At 33.6% G+C, this 19,727-nt stretch overlaps 1 protein-coding gene across 1 annotated transcript; it reads right to left on the minus strand.

Moving 5' to 3' along the window:
- Nucleotides 1-247: 247 nt before the first annotated feature.
- On the minus strand, nt 248-10,066 carry LOC141483904 (uncharacterized). The gene is made up of 3 exons (XM_074178945.1): nt 9,867-10,066; nt 6,007-6,183; nt 248-1,010 (listed from the first exon to the last, which is right to left on the minus strand). Exons 1-3 carry the CDS (start codon nt 9,925-9,927, stop codon nt 814-816), a joined length of 435 nt encoding a protein of 144 aa, XP_074035046.1. The 5' UTR covers nt 9,928-10,066; the 3' UTR covers nt 248-813.
- Between the last annotated feature and the right edge of the window lie 9,661 nt (nt 10,067-19,727).

Consider the following 19,727-nt stretch of genomic DNA (forward strand, 5'->3'; position numbering starts at 1 on the left):
CTATCTCAATCGACCGCCGTGTTAGTCGGTGATTCAAGCCGCAGGCTGAACGATCAATTTTCACTTGATATTGTCTAACCCGTGTTAGGAATCGCACGTTTAAAGGTAAGACCTCGTTGGTCCTTAGCTCGCACAAGTTTCGACTTCTGCCGGTTGTCGTTCATAGGAGTGAGACAGCTGGTTAACGGAAAATCATATTTTGAACATATATTTTTTTTCAAAAACATTGAGTTGAAATGAAAATCACTTGAAACTGAACATTTTATTTCGTAGAAAGATTATCTATTATTTCAAAATTATTTCAATAAAATATTTGGAGTTCTAAATTCACTAGCGGTATTCACGTAAACGAGACTAGTGTGAATTAAGTATTATAACTGACTTTTGGCAGATCCTACAAATTTCTGATATGTATGAAAAAGATTTTTCTGTGAAACGTTCAACAGCATTGCAAATACAACATAACCGCAATGGAAATAACAACAACAGTTAACCATAAAATTCAACTGATACAAAATGGGAACGAGAGGTTTCTAAAAATACATTTGAACGTATTCATATACTGTGGTGTTAAAAATAACAGAATTTCGAAAGGTAATATTTAAGGTACAATGTACATGAGCTGAAATAATTAACAAAGCTTTTTTCTTCAAAAATTTCTCAAGAGAAGTATTTTTCTAAGAAAATCGAATCTATAACAACTCCTCAAAGTATAACCCTTCAATTGCTTTGATCACCTGTTCATCAGTTTTGGAAACCAAAGTCGGCAGTATCTAATAAAACTTATTGGAAAATATTCCTCTAATGTGCACCTCACAAATGTAACTTGAGCAACATTAGCGTGATCACTAGTGATATGGAAGCCATAATAGTTGTACTTCCGTTGCAGTCATCAGCTTGGCAGGTGCAAACTTCCTGTCTGCCTCCGAATCCAGATCTTTGATAACAACGATTTACGTAGGATGAATCGTCATATCCACAAGTTCTGATCACTCTGGTGTCTGGCTGCACTGAAATCGAATACGAATGTTGGTTAATTGGAATTGCATAAAGATGAAATGTATTGAGTGAGGAATGATAATACTCAAAGTAATATTTTTCTCCATACCTTTTTTTTAACAGAAAATAATATTTCATAGAAATAATAATAGTTTTGAATTGAATTCAGCTTCAGCTATTTCAGTACAGTGTCTAGATAAAATAAAATTTATGAGAAAATTTAAAAATACATACAAAAATAATGGGATTGATTTATATGCAGAAATATGAATGAAAATCAATAAATTCATATAATGAAATCACCATAAGAAAAATAGAAGAATACATACACACATACACACACACACACACACATATATATATATATATATATATATATATATATATATATATATATATATATATATATATATATATACAAATATGAAAGTTATTGAATGTCTTGATATAGAAACAGAAGTTAATATCGTACATAGCACTCATGAAAGTGGCAAACCATAGACACGTGTTTCGGGCTTTTGGCCCATCATCAGATATATTACACTTGGCTGCACCATACTGATGATGGGCCAAAAGCCTGAAACACGTGTCCGCGGTTTGCCCCACTTTTGGAGTGTTATGTCCACTAATTGTTTCATTTTTGATTTTTATATCATACCCACTCGATAAAATCTCTCTTGATATATATATATATATATATATATATATATATATATATATATATATATATATATATATATATATATATATATATATATATATATATATATATATATATTTGAAGGACAGTCTTTGCTGACTAGTTAAAAACAAAACTTGGGAATTTCTTTGGGTGAACAGCAGAACGGAAGTGTACTCTTATAACACAAGTTATTCCAATATTTCGATAAAATTTATTATCATCTTCAGGGAAAAGCTACAAATGTTTTATGGTGATAATACAATATGAAAAAGTTTTTTTATTTTAATAATGATATAAAAAAATTTTTTATACAACTTACTGTTAGTGAGGTTGGCCGTGTCGAAAAGAATGTTATATCTAAACAATTGAAACATGTCAATACAATAAAATAGTCATCAAGTTAAAAGAGGTAGACACCTCACTGGATACAAAGAAGAATAATGAATTAAAACTTTTGATAAAAATCGTTATTTGTTTTAAAATTATGGGAATACCGGTAAACGCCATGTGCATTCAGAAACAAGAGAGAGAGGCACAAGACAGTTGACATATTGAAAATGACAGTTGTCATGTCATTATATTATAAAGGTGTGTTAGTTTGTAAATGATAACAATCTGGAACACAAAGGGAACTGATTATGGAACAAGTGTGATCAGAGACATCTGCTGTTCTGTAAGTAAATAAATGAGAGAAAATCCACAAAATCAAATATATTAATTAATTAACAAAATCCTCCGTGGTCTTGAGGAATGGAATGAAGAAAATATTTAATCAAAATAAAACCCTGCCTTAGGGAGGTTGGAAGTTTTGTTGAAACAATATCAAATATTATGAATTTATATTGGAGAAGAATTATTGTTCATTTGGAAATTATGTAAATTTTTATCAATGTCTAATAAGAAGGCATAGATTCCACTGAGATGATCAATGTCAGACCTTTTATTAAGGCAGTTATCTGCCTTAATAAAAAGAATGAAAGAAATGAAAGAAAAAGAAAAAAAAAAAAAAAGAAAAAAAAAGATTGTTTTTGGAAATGTCTTTCATATTACAATCAACATTTCGAAAAATAATCTATTTCTGTTTTCATAACCCAAAGTTCATTTGGAAACTTTCTACTCAGTTGTGAATAGCTGTTTTTTGAGATGACAGATCAGCAGATCAACTATTGATTCAGCTCAGTTCATTTTTCAGACTATGAAGAGCTATACATCCAAAAAACAGTTCGAAATATTGGGTATTCCACAAAAAATTGGTTTCAAAGAATAAATATAGTTTTTTTCAGAAGTATTATGATTTTTCGCTGATCTGCCCCTGTGTTACGATTGTTTCTCTATTGAAAACAAATCAATCTATTTCCCTGTAAGATATATTCCTTTTTTCATTCTCTTCTACTTATACACACTGTTGTCTCGATTTCAATTAAGTAAGCCCGTGAATACTTTCTTGAGTTTGAGTAGTGCCTAGATGACGGTACGACTAGCTGTCGAAAGCGCTCGCAGATAATTAAATAGAAGTTATAAAGCTTCAAATCCTTTTTGTGACAGTGTTAAAATACTGAAAGTGAAAAAAGGAAAATTAGTTGCATCATTGAATATATATATATATATATATATATATATATATATATATATATATATATATATATATATATATATACAAACATGTATATGATCTTCCAACAGGGAACTCTGACAATTGATAACCGCCATCTCGTTGAAGCTACATCTGTCAAATTAGTTGTCATTCATTCATTCTGTTTTGCCAAATCTTCTTGAACGTACATACAATGAAATTGTTTTAAAGTGGTGAATAAATTCGGGTGCACTGGTTCAATGAATGATAGACCAACACCCGTGTGTCGAAGAAACGCAAGAGCTATCGAAAACATTGCCGCTGTCTATGAGAGTGTACAGCAGAATCAGAGGCAATCAATTTCGCATCGTTCACAAGAACTTGGCCTCACGCAAACCACAACTAGGTGAATTTTGCGTCGTGGCTTGGGTTCGCACCCGTACAGAATTCAACAGACCCAGGAACTGAAGGTAAACAACCATTCAGCGAAAGTGTGTTCTGAAACAGTTGGCTTATTTCTGGATGAATGGGTACGTGAACGAACAAAATTGTCGAACATGAGACGATACCAATCCACATTAAATTCAAAAGCATCAGTCCATATTTCTTTAAGAACGACGTTGGCAAGGCCATCACCGTCAGGATAGGTTAGGTTGAAAACCTGATTCGGTCCCAGTGATTCAGGCACAAAGTATATGCTCTGCTGTTTAATCGTTATTGAGGTAGTCGGATAGTCAAGGTGCAAGATTTCCCACCTTGATACCCGCGGCAACCTTTCCATATGAGGATTTTGCACGTCAGCTACACCTGACGATGCCTTAGATTCAACCGTGCAGGGCTTTTTCGCCTCTGGTTTTGGTGAATCATTACTTGAGCGCAAACGTTTGCTAACCTGCTCATGGGGGTTTGTTCCTCCACCTGAGACAGATTCTGCGTACCCCGCTCAAGAATTTGGTGCAAGACGGTTTTTTGAGGTACCCCGCTCTTGAGGAAACGACTTAGTCGTTTCCTGACTGCACCACCAAACCTTTTTTCAGGTTCAGTTTCTGGATCAGGAGTTGGGGAGTTGAGAAGCTCTCGCTCCTGAACTAAAATTACAGGGAAGTCAGTTGGAGTCGAAAACTCGACATCCATCTCCTCTGTAGACTCATTCCTGAACTAAATTTACAGAGAGGTCAGTTGGAGTCGTGAACTCGAGATCCATCTCCTCTGTAGACTCGCTCCTGATCTAAATTTCCAGGGAGGTCAGTTGGAGTCGTAAGCTCGAGATCCATCTCCTCTAAATACCCAGCGTCATAAAGATTTTTTAAGTTTACTCTGTCTATAAAAGTACCGCGAGTAGCTAGAAAAAGAAGGTCAATCACGGCAGATCCCCGCATTACCGTGACAAGGCGATGCCACGACGAGAGGGCGCCCGGTATCTCGAAGCTTCCGTAGAGACAGCTGATAGACTCATTCATCCTTTAGGCACGGATACACACACCTTAGGATTAAGCCATCGTTGGGATGACATTCAGTTAGGGAATAACAGAACCACAAGTGATTCTGTCTTTTCCGTATCCAGCGGGGCTACGTGGAAGCAGGCATCGATGGCCGGTTTGCTCAACCCCACATCCCAAGCCAACAACATGTGGTTTCAACAAGTCAGCGCTATGTGTCACAGAACTCATGCCATATTCGATATTCTGCACGGCCATCTCCCGTGGAAGTGATGTGAACTGGCCACCAAGATCGGGCATTTGATCCCGTTAGACTTTTTCTTGTGGGGTTTTCTAGACTCGCAGATATATGCAAATAAGCCACAGACCCCAGCGGTCCTTAAACCCAACGCATAACTATGCAATTGGTCAAATTCAGCGTGATTCATGCGTCAGAGTCATGAAAAACGGTTTGGATGCGCTTCATCCAGAGAAGTCGGACACGAACGATGTTATATTCTACACATAATTGCATCAATAGGTCATTCTAACGAATACAAAATTTCCGTTATATCTCACATACACTTCATTCATTTAAAATTCAAAGATAGGAAGTGTTTGATGATAGATTCTATACTAGGAAATGTATGCATACTTGCTTATTCGAGCGAGGCGAGATTATCAGGTGATGTATTTCAATCATCCCAACATTAGATCACGGCTAATACTGAATGTTTTCAAAGTGGTAAGTATGTATACATTGTCGACTACATATTAGTTTTCATTGTCAATATAAAAGTTTTGCTAAAATAACGTGCGACTCTAGAATCTTTCAATGACAAGAACTCAGCATCGATCATCATCATAAATAAGTCACGATATTATCATAAACCACAAACGTCTACATCACTTTGAGAACAGGAAATTAAATTTCTTGCTTTTCAACTGCTGTTCTACTTCTAAAAGGAATTGAACCAGATTTGCTTTTTTGCTATGTAATACGTCAATATATTATTTTTCTACGACTGTGATCCCTTCAACTTCCTCATTTCTCATTGGTAGAAAATGTTTTCAGCTTTCTTTATCTCCATATTCATACAAAAAGTTTAGTAAACACATTTCTCTCTGAAAAATATATTTTTTATTCCAATCGCATACGTCAAATACCACTCATCCAATACTTCTTTTAATGTCTATCACTCTCAATGTTGGACAGAAATGTTAATAATCATGTTATTCTTGATTTATCGCTAGGAACTGTTAACTAAACGTATGAAAATATCTCAGCGGCCAAAGTCATTGGCACAAGATTGCAATGTTAGTATTATACTTACATCCATTCACTGAAAAATCCACAGCTTGTTTAATTTTCCTGCAGAGCGTATAAGGTTTTTCCTTATCTTTTCTTTCTGGGCAAGGCTTCTTCAAGTCATCTGTCAATTTATTGTTAGCATCCCCGAGACACCTTTTGTCGTGTGCACTGTTACAGTCATAGCATGAAAGGCCGGCACCTGAAGTAAAATGAAAGATAGTCGTGAATTTCTTCTGAATATCTATATATACTTTCAACAGGACAATAATATAAAGGTCGGAAAAATTCAAGTAAATGGCTATCGTTTTTAGTGCTTTTGCATCACTCGTAGGTGAAAGGGCCCTAGCTAATATTACAAACTTTACAACGTAGGAACAAAAACTTAACTGGAAGGTAGTTTGTCAAAAATTTTGGTGAGGCTTTCATAAATTCTGATTGTTGTCATTGAAGGGACAACAAAAAATAAAGAACAAAATGAATTAAATGGGTCGGCATATGTATACTGAACCTTTTCACAAAATGTAGCCAAAGGAATCAGGGGCAACCACTGAGGACTCTTCGGTTGCTTATAGATATTTCAGTCATTCTGTTACACATGGCATAAAAGTGAACATTTAGGCTCCATAACTACAGCTTTCATAAATAATAAAATAAAATAATGAGTAAAAACAACCTACAGAATACGCAGATAAAAAATGAATCAAGTAGAACTGATGTATGTATAACATGGAATGTATAAGGTGACTGAAATAAAGAGAATCAACAAACAGATAAATAGATCAGAACAAACCTTATCCCAATTATGTGAGTAACATATAAAATGACATGAATCGAATGATATATATGAATGATTATAGTATAGTTGACATAGATACGTAAGTGAAATTAACTTGATCACAATTAGAGGGTGACAATATGAAAACTCACAATAATGGCTATATCTGAGCAACCAAATATACAGTGTGGTCCACTAAGTGTGCAACAAATGGGAAACTTTTTCATTATCAATTTCTCAGAAAATTTTTTTCTTGACAAAAGTTGGTGCATGTACCAAAACTATACCAAGTGTACCTTTATGTTTGTTCATATGAATAAACTGTCAATACAAGTATAAAATTTCTTTTATGCTGACAACAATGCCTCAACAAGAACAGATATTAAAAAACAATCCAAAATCTATCGCGGATAGTCATGAACAAAAAACACATACGCCCTAAAACAATACTGTAGTTTGATAGTGTGGCTTCTTGAAACTTGTCTGTGAAACGTTTTCATATTTGTCCTTAATTAAAATTGCCTCGCCCAGTATTATAAACGTTAACTGAAGAGGCAAAATTAGTTTTAATCTGTGGTGATGGTTATAAAACAATGCGCGAAGCTGCAAATATTTTCAACGAGCGGCATCCAGACAAACAAATTTGCTATTCAAGTGTAAGTAGAATTTTAAAGAATTTCAAACAGACCGGCTCACTAGAATATAAACATAATATGGAGCGTACGAAACCTGTATGCACAGCAGAAAACCAGCTTGACGTACTTCACGCAGTAGTAGAAAATCCTAGAAGCTCCACCCATTAAATTAGTGATTAAACCGGCATAAAAAAAGACTCTGTGAAGCGTATTCTCAAGAAACATAAGCACCATGCTTACAAACCTACATTTATTTGTACATTTCCAAGAAAGAGACTATGATTTGAGATATGATTTTTCCATGTGGATTCAGAGTGAAATAGAAGAACAACGAGATTTTCATCAATGTATTCTGTTTGGAGATGAATCTACTTTTACAACAAATGGGGTTCTATCATCACAAAATTGCAGATGGTGATGGTCAGCTGTCAACTCAAATTTTATTATTGACAACAAAATTCAATACTCTCATAAAACAAACTTTAGGTGTGGTATATTAAATGATAAATCATTAGGTCCGTTTTTTTCGCGAGAATTTGAATGGTGACAGGTACTTGAACTTTTTGGAAACTGAAATGAGAGTTTTTGGATGATATGGTATTAGAAGAACGGCAAAAGTTATGGTTCCAACATGACGGATGTCCAGCTCATTCTACTAGAAATGTTTCTCAGTGGATGAATAGGACATTTCGTAATAAATGGTTAGGACGAAATACCGATCCTCGATGGCCTCCTCGTTCTCCAGACCTTACACCTCCAGATTATTTCTTATGGGGATACTTGAAAGTCTACAGAGATCGCCCCTTTAATAATGTTGATGAGCTTGAAACTTCAATACGAGTTCATTGCAGAAATATTCCCGCTAATGTGTTGCGATCTACATTAAACGAATTTTATGAGCAAACAATTAGATGCATGGAAAGAGAAGGTGGACATACAGAGACGCTTCGATAATTTTTATTGTTAGCACCTGTTAAGTTGTTAAGTTACCTATTGTATTTTTCTGTACTATCGCTTATTGGTTCTTTTTTTTTCAAGGCTATCCGCGATAGATTTTGACAGTTTATTCATATGAACATTATACTTAGTGAAGTATTTGCCTCGTTAAAAAGGGTATTTGTTTTATTCTAGAGTTCTGTTGAATATCATTGCAAAAAACATGAAACTGACGGTCACATAAAAAAATACAAATCCAAGTAAATTTTACAAATACACTTTAATTTGATAAAGAATACACTCCAAACCGATTTGATTGTGGCAACTTCAAATACATAATAAATCAAAATCGTAAAAATATGTATCATATGGGGGTAATTCAAAATTTTCCAAAGGAAAAAAAAATCGTATAGCAGGCCATAACTTCGTATCTGAACATTACTTTTAAGTCGAAGCAATTTTTTTCTTCAACATATTTCTATATTTTTTGAAATAAGGGTACGTTACTCTTGAACGAATTTTATATTTTTAGGCCTATCCTGTATGGTGTTTGTCATAAAGCCATTTCAGGTACACTTTGTATAGTTTTGGAACATGCACCAACTTTTGTCAGGAATAAAATTTTCTGAGAAATCGATAATAAAAAGTTTTCATAATAGGAAGGAGGAAACAGAATGATGTGAAAGTTAATTTGTTTTTACTTATCCTCTCGCCTCCAGCCACTTCAAATTTATATTCTCGAATGGCAACCTTCTACTTGTGATACCTTATCTCTTAAGACATGCTCGTCAATAGTACCCTACAAAGCTACATTCGATGTAGTAAGTTCAGGTTCATTGAAAATGGTTCAGATCTAACGACACTGAAACTTCAAGCAACAAAACGTAATTGGCTCAAACGAATAATATCTATCCGGAAATGTATGTTGACGAAAAGTAAAACTGATCTTTTCAAATCATCAAATTTTCTATAGGTAACTCCGTCAAATTTTTTTGAAAATTTTCTTTTTTGTGTGAAAGTGAAGAAGCTAAACTGAAATCAAAATCAAAAACTATATGTATTATTCAAAATTTTCCGATTAGGAACTCTATCCTAAACCCACATGAGAAGATAATATAAAAAAATTGTGAAGTGAGGAAATATGACAATTTGGAAACTTCGAATTTCAAAACGTTGGATGGGACAAGAAAAGGATGATCAAATTTTCTCAATATCCCTTCAGTGTAAAAGTAAAATCATCACATTTTAAACAGATTTCGTACTTGGCGCAAAGAGGCACCGTTTATTGATTTTTGGAACGTGCCGTACGCATCTGATACGTTAAAATTTGTTTGAAATATTAAATACAGCTAACCCGGAAATTACCGGAAACCCGGAAACTATTTTTTTCAATTCGTCAGAGTGCCTAGTATTTTCATTTCAAAATGATGTATCTATTTATAACAAGAAATACTGCTGTTGAGGACTTGTAAATAATGTTCTACTTTTACTTCACTTATTGCAAATCTAATATTTTTCACATAAAATTTAACTTACTGTTTTTAATGCAAATCAAGGCAATCAAAAGCAATCCAATGTAATGTCCAAGTAATCCCATTTTTGGCGGTATTGATTAGAGGGGAGAACAATTGAGGCACATTCACTGATGCTGCGAAGGATGAGCAGAGTGATGTAGAACTTGCACAAGGAGAGAACTGAATGAGGCTGCGCGGTATAAACAGCAAGACGGAAATGTTCGTTTACAACTGGTGATAAATTATGCTCCACACTGGACGGAATTGAAATGATTGTACTCTGACATGTTACCAGGGAAGAGAAAGTGAAATAGTTCATTTTTTCTTTTCACATTCTTATTATATTCATAGTTATTTTAGAGAGTTACACAATAATATATGGATATTCACTGGATCTCAACTGGATATCCTCAATGAAGCTCCTCACTGGACGGAATTGAAATGATTATACTCTGAAATATTGCCAGGGAAGAGAAAGTAAAATAGTTCACTTTTTCTTTTCACATATTATATTCATAGTTATTTCAGAGAGTCGCACAATTAATATATGGATATTCACTGGATGTCCACTGGATATCCTCAATGAACTTCAAGGATATCCATTGGACGTCTTTTATGGACAAGTGACATCCAACGAATATACATTCGGCCAAATTGAACTGAAAAATTCAGTGGATCTTGACTAGATTTTTTGAAAATATAAAAAATTGACATTGAATAGACGTCACCTGGTACCCTTTAGGGTACCCTGGTACCCAGTTGTCAAGTTTGAACTCCATTAGTTCGGGCTTCTATTGTCTAATATAATTCCACTATGATTCGAAATCTATGAAAGAACAAATGAAATAGCTGAAATACCAATTATATCAAGCAATGAAATCAGAAATGGAAATACAATACGATTGAAATGAACAAAATACAGAATGAAAATGACTACAGAGTAAAAATAAATAAAAAAGAATGAAAATGGAAATAAGCAAAAAATTAAACATAAATTCAATAAGTTATCGAACTAGGGGTATTGGACCCCTAAAACCCCCAAACTTTTGTATGCGTTACAATTAAATTAGTATTGCGACTCCATGGGTTCAAAACATTACTTTTGAACATTGTTTGCCTCGTACTACTTTATCGAAAAGCCAGTTTCTATCGAGATGAGGGATCTTTCATTATCAATCATTATCCTTTGAAAATCCTTCAGTGGTCAGTTCAATACTTGTAGTTTCTATAGATAAATAAATAGTTACTTCAACAATTACATACTCTCATTTATGATACTATTGGTATGATTCATCATTTTTAATTTTTTTTTCACCTCATAGCACATTCCAAAAAGCCAATTCTTGTCGAGATGCCGCAAAAATTTTGGGTATCAAGAAGTAAGTTATAATAATTAAGTATTCATGTTATTTGCAGGACAAAAAATATTAATAAATGTGTGGTGTTTGCCAAATTGAATTTTTTGAAGTATAACAGCCTTCTAACGAAATCGAGTTTCACTTTCATTGACTTGGTGCCTCAGTTGTTGTTCGCCGATTATTTCGACACGATACACGTCTTCTTTTATATATATATATATATATATATATATATATATATATATATATATATATATATATATATATATATATATATATATAAATAAATATCTATAAATATATATATATATATATATATATATATATATATATATATATCTATAAATATCTATAAATATATATATATATAGATATTTATATATATATATATATATATATATATATATATATATATATATATATATATATATATATATATAAATAAATATATATTCCAGCTGATACCAATATCACTATCTCGGAAACGGTAGATCCTACAAGGACGGTTGAAAAAAGTTGCCTATATAAGTATGCAACACACTGGTATTTTCAGATCTATAAAATCATCAACGGTTTCTGAGATATTTGCAAAAAACTGAAAATGACAGATTTAATTTTTTTGTTCTATCGTCTCCATTTTCAATAATATTAACAAATGACAAAAAACTGTTTTCTTTATTTCATGTGCTTTTTTTTAATACGGACCTGTATATTTTTGTATACATTTTCGTAGTCATTATAATTATAAATACGTTGACATTTCACAACATATGTATTTCTTGACGTTTCTTCCAGAAATCACATCATCAATATTGTATCATTTAACTTTTTTTATTCAATGAGAAATCAAATATCAAACTATTGTTGTAACACATAGTTAACAGTATCGTTGATACATCACATTGAAAAAAAAAGGATGCGAAAGAAAATGTCACGAAATAATAAATGATAGAAAATGAACACCATAACGGAATGTCTCACGTTACATTTTTCAAGTTACCGTCTCACGCGATATCGCATCAAATGTTCAAATTGTCTTCCATCATTTCTTAAACAAATACTTGCTCTAGAAATAGTGTGCTTGTGGCAGTTCGCTAACATCTGTGGAGTGATAGCGATGCAGGCACTCCTTATTGAATCTTTCAATTCTTCAATATTTTCAAAATTTGTACTGAATACTTGATCTTTTATGAAGCCCCACTACGAAAAATCTAGAAGAGAAAGGTCCGGTGAACGTGGTGGCCATTCAGTAGAACCATTATTTCCTATCCACTTTCCTGGCATAGTTGTATTGCAAATTCTCCTGCGATGTGGTGGAGCTCCGTCGTGTTGGAAATACTCATATTTTCTTACGAGGCTAAGTGGTGAATCCGTTCTCCGTTCAGAGATGTTTCAAAAAAGTGGAAGCCAATAATTGTATTATCAAGAACACTAAGCCATACGTTAACAACATATCTCTCTTGAAATTGGGCACCTCTATGTAAATATTCATTTTCTTGTCGCCAATGATAATGTATATTCCTGTTGAACTATCAGTTATTGGTAAATTTACTTTCATCACACCACAATTTTTTTACAAATTCCATTATCTTGGCGAAATTTTTTAATGAGCCATCTACAAAAAACTTTTCTCCTGTTGAAGTCCGTTAAATCCAAATGATGAACTTTCCTGACTCGATAAGGCTTGAATTTACTTTTCTTCAAAATTTTCCATACAGACGTAGTGGATATGGCCGAATTATGATCAATCTCCCTCAGAGATACTTCCTTGTTCTCAATTTTTCCATAATATTTTTTGAACTCACCTAAAACGCCGATTTCATTATCGCCACCATATTCAGTAACCGTACATTTTCTTTCGGAGGGTTTTTCAAAAGATCCATAATTCCGTAGGTAAAGTATTTTTGATTCATTGAAAATATCTATGATTAGGTTGTTGTCGTTCAGGATATAATTCCTGATACATTGCCAGAGATTTGGTAGCATTCCTCAAACATCTCGAATATACAAAAAGGATATCCAATTTTTTGTCATTGGAAAAATTTATGTTTCTCCCTTAAAATCGCTCAACGATTTGAATAACTTTTATTTTGTGTGTGACAATTAACTTGACATTCACATTCATGTATTTCGTGGCTTACTTCAAATTATCGCTCATCATGTTTCTCGTGAAAATCATCTATGACTTTTTTAATACAGTATTTTTATTAGTTAATTCTTGTTGATATCCTCATTTTCTGAACAGAAATTTTTCAAGACGACCCTGACAGAAATTCAGTTGGATTTCAGTGAATACAAATATTTATAATCTTAATGAACGGCATTATCGACAGGAGAACTCTGGATTTCAGTAACATTCGGAAATTCAAGGTCTTAATAAAAAATTAAAGTGATGATGTGGTTTCGGAAAGAAACGTCGGGAAATATAGATGTTGTGATAAATCAACAAATTTTCAATTATAATGACTACGAAAATGTATAAAAAATATACAGGCCCGTATTTACAAAAATTTAGTGATGATGGAATTCAATGAACGAAACGTTGCATTGAAAAATGAGTTCACCATGATTATGGAGGACATCAAATAAAGCAAGGAATTTTCTTCTCATTTTTTGATATTATTGAAAATGGAAGCGGTAGAGCAGATTTTTGCAAATATCTCACAAACCGTTGATGATTTTATGGATCTGAGAATACCATTGTGTTGCATCCCTGAAAAGGTAACTTTTGTTCTATATAATCGTCCTAGTACGAACTACCGTTTCCGAGATAACAATAGTGGTGTCAGCTAAAGAAAACGGCCTGTATATATACATATATATATATATATATATATATATATATATATATATATATATATATCTTATATATCTTTGTCTATATATATATATATATATACATATATATATATATATATATATATATATATATATAAGATAAATAGATTAGTACTTTTTGATCACTCCCATATTGATTTCAATTTAAGAGCCACCGGTATACAGCTGTTTCAGCCTATTGGGTATCGCCAGTACCGGGCAGGCGGTCCTCGATTGAAGACAAAATGAGAAAAACCAAGAAAGTACTTGATAGAAATAGCTGCGTAAACGCAAGCAAAAAATAAGTGGTGGCCATTTAATAGAACCATTATTTCCTATCCACCTTCCTGGCATAGTTGTATTGCGGAAATCTCTGCAGAAATATATATATATATATATATATATATATATATATATATATATATATATATATATATATATATATATATATATATATATATATATATATATACCTATACACGGACACGTGTTTGTGGCTGCCTCCGTAGTGATGTTAGGATATCCCAGAAATTCTAGGTCTCCTTATTGAAACCACAAATGTGCAGTAGGCTCCTGTGACTCCGTTCGTTAGTGCTGTTTTTTCGTTTTTGGCAAAAAAATGTTGCACATCTTTGCGCTTGGCTACACCGCGCTGATGAGGCCAATAATTCTTGAGTGCTGTTCCGAATAATCCTTTCCTTTTTGAATCATAGACATTCGATAACACTTCTTTTTATATACATATAAATGATTTACCGTCGTTCGTGTTGAACTGCTTCTGTAATTTCCATCTGTTCGACGTTTCGGCTTCTGCTTTGAAGTCATTTTCAAGAACCACTTAAACTAAAATTACATGACTCGACCACGGGTAAACACACCTCACACTTGCCTCTCATGTAAACCTACGACTTTGTAGGCACGTGTTTCAGATACCTGACGGAAAACAAAAACTAACCCAGCTAATGACGCGCAGAAAGCTTAAGTAAAACTATCGGGCACCTGTGGAACGTCTTCCATTTGGAAGATCCGTCGCAAGTAACTTCCTATATATGAAAAGCTGAGATAACCTACAACCTAAAAAATCATAGGTTCACCTGAGAGGCAAGGGTAAGGTGTATATATTAGGTAATTATTGTCAGGTATCATTAGGTAATTAAATATTAAGTAATTATGAACTCAACGGACATAATCTGAGTACGAAATATCGTAACTGACTGTGAGGAGTGACCATGAGATAAGGTAATTGCAAGATATGTTGCTCTATAAACCCGATTGTCATCACGAAGCGGATCAATTGGATAATGTTTAATTTCCGCGTCCTACCTACTCACTATTATTCAGAAAGGCTTTGAACTGGAAACGTTACAAAAACAGAATGAGTTATACACTTAACTCATTCATTGAATCCAGTTCTTGAAAGGCATTCGGTCTAGACGTTGAACTAGTTGAATGTGGATATATTCAGAAAAGAAATTACTCCACAATATTATAGGAAGATAAAACACGATTTGGTGTTGGGAAAAAACTACAGTAATGTTTATTTAGTAATTCTATATGAAGAACACGTGACGTATGACGCATTACACAAAATTAAAGTGATGTACAGGCTCTCATTGTCCTGTTTCACTGATAATCTTTCTGGTGATGAGAGGCGGATTTCTGTTGAGTAAACTTAATAGACCGGGAGCCCGTGACAAAAATTTTGACCCCATTTTTTACCGTCTGCCTTTTTCAGAAGACATATTTACAGCTACAAGCAACAGTATTATGCGTTAAACAAATTGTTTTCCCATATTACACACGCTCAAACATTTACTCTAGTTTGCATTAAAAAAAAGGTTCTTTGACCAACGTTTTACCGTCTGCCATTCATGCGATCGAAAGGCTAGGTTACGCAACCTACAAAAAAATTAATTGGCAGACGATTACATGGCGCTCTGGCTAAAGCATGAATTTTTCATTCAACCAAAAAAAAATTGTTTACTAAAATCAATTTTTTACCGTAAACTAACAGTAGCATGAAATGAACGAATTTTCACAAGGCAGACGGTTTGCCGGTGTTTCAATAATTTATAGGCATTTGTTGATTAACAATTTTTTTACAGTGTCTCCGAACCATTTTTTACCATCTGCCATTGTTTCCTTGCAATGTATATGATTATTAAGTAAATGAATTTTCAATTGGCAGACGAATTGACCGTGTTTATGCAACTGAAAAAAATATTTTTCAATTTGTTAAAAAACGGTAATAACTTTCACTAAAGTTTTACCGTCAGCCATTATTTTTTTGCAATATATATGATTATAAAGTAGACTAATTGTCAATTGGCACACGAATTAACCGTGTTTATACAACTGAAAAATATTTTGTAATTTGCAAAAAAAAACGTAATAACTTTGACCAACGTTTTACCGTCTGCCATTGTTTCCTTGCAATATATGATTATTGAATAGACTAACTGTCAATTGGCAGACGAATAGACCGTGTTTGGACGAGAGTAGTAGACAATTTTTCATGACACAAGTGTCAATGTTACTTCATGAGGAATTTTCATCAATTTTAGAGGAGAACACCCTTAAAACGACACAACTTCTATTACCATTTTTCTCAACAGTTGTTTTGATGAAGGAGGAATAAATAATGATGAATGTACGAGATTTAGAAATACATAAACGATATTTTTATTTCAATATCGACATAAAAACTAAATAACTTCCATCTGATTCAATGGTTTCTTGAGAAATATTCAAATCAACGCTAACGTGGCTCGTTATTCTGAATTGTCATCATCATTATCATCATCATCATGATCTTCAGCAATATTTTCATTTCCTAAATCCGCAACATCCTCATCATTGAGCTGAGCAAATTCAGTACGATCTACAACAAAAATAAGGTAGCAATCTAATGATAAATTTTCGTGATACAGTTTAAAGGATGTGATAAAAATGCACAATTATTTAAACGATATGTGAACATATGCTACTGCATTTATTTTTTAGAATAATTACGTGAGGTAGTGTTTTCGATATTTTCATGCTGGATTTTCATTTCATTGAGTTTCTTTAATTTCTTAAACACTGACGTGCCTGCAGATGTTAATATAATTTTCTTGAATGTTTTCAGGCGTATCAGGTCCTTAGAACCAGTTAAATGTATACTGTCCTTTATCATTGTGACATCAGCCATAATTTAATGGGTTTAATTGAGATAGGATTTTTTCAAAAGAATTGGTCCACATATTTTTATATGTTGTCGTTGAATTCGTTGCTGTAACTCTCTGGCACATGGTGGTAGATTGGATGCGTCAAACGATGTAACTTGTTTCTTGAAAGACACCATGTCATCTATCACTCCGTAATGTCTTTCAAATATCCGAACTCTCGCGTCAGACTAGGTCTTGAACCACCGACCAACACGGCAGTCAATTCGAGTGAGTCAACAAAGCCCCACGTCGAACCGCCTGACTACTGTCGAACCATTCTTGAGACTTTGGATAACTTATTTTTGGTTGTTGCATACACATACGGTACACATAATCTTCGATTATTGTTGCAGTGTCGGCAACCAAAGGAGCAAAAGCTTCTCCAAACTTGTCATTGTTCATTTAAGGTTTTTTTTACTTTTTATGTGAAAATCTGGTGTAAAATAACAACCGGTTAAGGCATGGAATGCAGGTAAACCAGCGCAAAGTTGAAAGCCAAGAGCCCGGCCGATTTATGTGGCATTTATGAATCTGCAATTGTTTCCAAAACCAAATTGTGAAGTAACATTGATACTTGTGTCATCCCACTTTCGTCTAACACGGTCTATTCGTCTGCCAATTGACAGTTCGTCTATTCAATAATTATATATTGCAAGGAAACGATGGCAGACGGTAAAACGTTGGTCAAAGTTATTACGTTTTTGTGCAAATTAAAAAATATTTTTCAGTTGTATAAACACGGTTGATTCGTCTGCCAATTGACAATTAGTCTACTTTATAATCATATAATTTCAAGAAAACAATGGCTGAAGGTAAAACTTTGGTCAAAGTTATTACTTTTTTAGCAATTCAAAAAATATTTTTCAGTTGTATAAACACGGTATATTCGTCTGCCATTAATTTTTCTCTGTATTTTAAATACTGAAGTTTATATCTTACTAAGTTTCATATGGTAAAAAATGGGTCAGAGGCATTGTAAAAAAACTGTTAATTAACTAATGCCTATAAATTATTAATACACCAGCAAACCATCTGCCTTGTGAAAATTCGTTCATTTCATGCTACAGTTAGTCTACGCTGTGATTGGCAGATGGTAAAAAATTGTTTTGAATTAATCATTTTTTGGTTAAATGAAAAATTCATGCTTAAGTCAGAATACCATGTAACCGTCTACCAATTATTTTTTCGTGGGTTGCGTAACCTAGGCTTACGGTCGCATGAATGGCAGACGATAAAATGGTAGTCAAAGAAACTTTTTTTATGCAAACCATAGTTGATGTTTAAGCATGCGTAACATGGGAAAAACATTCGTTCAACGCATAATACTGTTGCTTGTGGCTCTAAATATATCCTCTGAAAAAGGCAGACGGTAGAAAATGGGCTCAAAATTTCTGTCCGTCAGCAGCCTTTCAGGCCAGTATGGCCTGAAAGGCTGCTGACCAGGAATCCAGACCAGAGACAATCTGTTGAGTCTATCTATCGAGGAGAGATGTTTGACCATTTGCTATCAATTTAAACGTTGCTCGGTAGGAGCCAAGAGCCTTCCAACGTCGCTTGACTGTCTGAGAATAATATTATTGACTTGTGTATGAGGTTAGATTCTTCCAATCTCTCCACACATAATTCAATGGCGTAAATTTCCGCTTGGAATACAGTCGCATAGGTTCCTAGGCAGGTTGAGATCTCTGTTCTGGGTCTGTGACTAAAAACACCTGCACCGGAACCGAAAGGTGTTTTTGATCCATCTGTGAATCAACAACTATCTGTTCTTGAGATTTCCTTCTTCCGGGGGATCCAGTCCTCTCTATTCGGGAACGGTACTTTATAAGGCAGTTCGTAGTTGACAGTTGGAGGCATAAAGTCAGAGGTCATTTCCAGAATGCTATGACTTTCAGTGTCAACCAACAGTTTGTTGCACTCTGCATTAAATGTTTGGAGTACCTACAAGCTGTATAAGACAAAGCGTTCATCGTATGATCCGATGTTTCGAATGTACATTTTCTTTCGTGTCATTCATTGCTTATAAGAAAGTAGTTGTTTTGAATGGATTTTTTCTTTCAGTTTCCATCCGAAGGTAACTTCTATGCATGATCTACACATCTCTGTGAAGAGTTCATTTTGATATCAATTTTTTTTTCATTCAGAAGTTTTCCCCATTCTTTTGTATGAAGATGGAAAAGTAGAAAGCCAAAACCTGTTTTGAAAAGTGTTTCCCAAAAATATACTCCATTCAATTTTCAACAAATATATTTCAACTAGCTCTGTAGGAATAGATCATAACTGAAGCAAAAGTTGAAAAAGGATATATGAACCGAAACTGAATTCTTGGAAAACATTCCATATTTGTATTCATATAGACTATAAAATATGACATGTGTATATTTCATTCTTTTGATATGTGTCGATGAAAATCCCTGTTTTCAATCAGGGGATTTTTTTAAAGTGGATTTTCTGAATTTTCAGTACGGAAAAAGGTTACTTTTTGAAACTTTAACCATCCAA

This window comes from Leptinotarsa decemlineata, unplaced genomic scaffold (genome assembly GCF_025532065.1).
Source record: "Leptinotarsa decemlineata unplaced genomic scaffold, Ldec_3_MD MMD2_tig00004307_RagTag_RagTag, whole genome shotgun sequence".
NCBI lineage: Eukaryota > Metazoa > Arthropoda > Insecta > Coleoptera > Chrysomelidae > Leptinotarsa > Leptinotarsa decemlineata.

Coding starts and splice junctions, on each gene's coding strand:
- LOC141483904 (XM_074178945.1), bottom strand. CDS start 9,927: ATGGGATTACTTGGACATTACATTGGATTGCTTTTGATTGCCTTGATT. Junction 6,184..9,866: donor CTTGATTTGCATTAAAAACA/GTAAGTTAAATT, acceptor ATTTTACTTCAG/GTGCCGGCCTTTCATGCTAT. Junction 1,011..6,006: donor GGATTTTTCAGTGAATGGAT/GTAAGTATAATA, acceptor ATTCGATTTCAG/TGCAGCCAGACACCAGAGTG.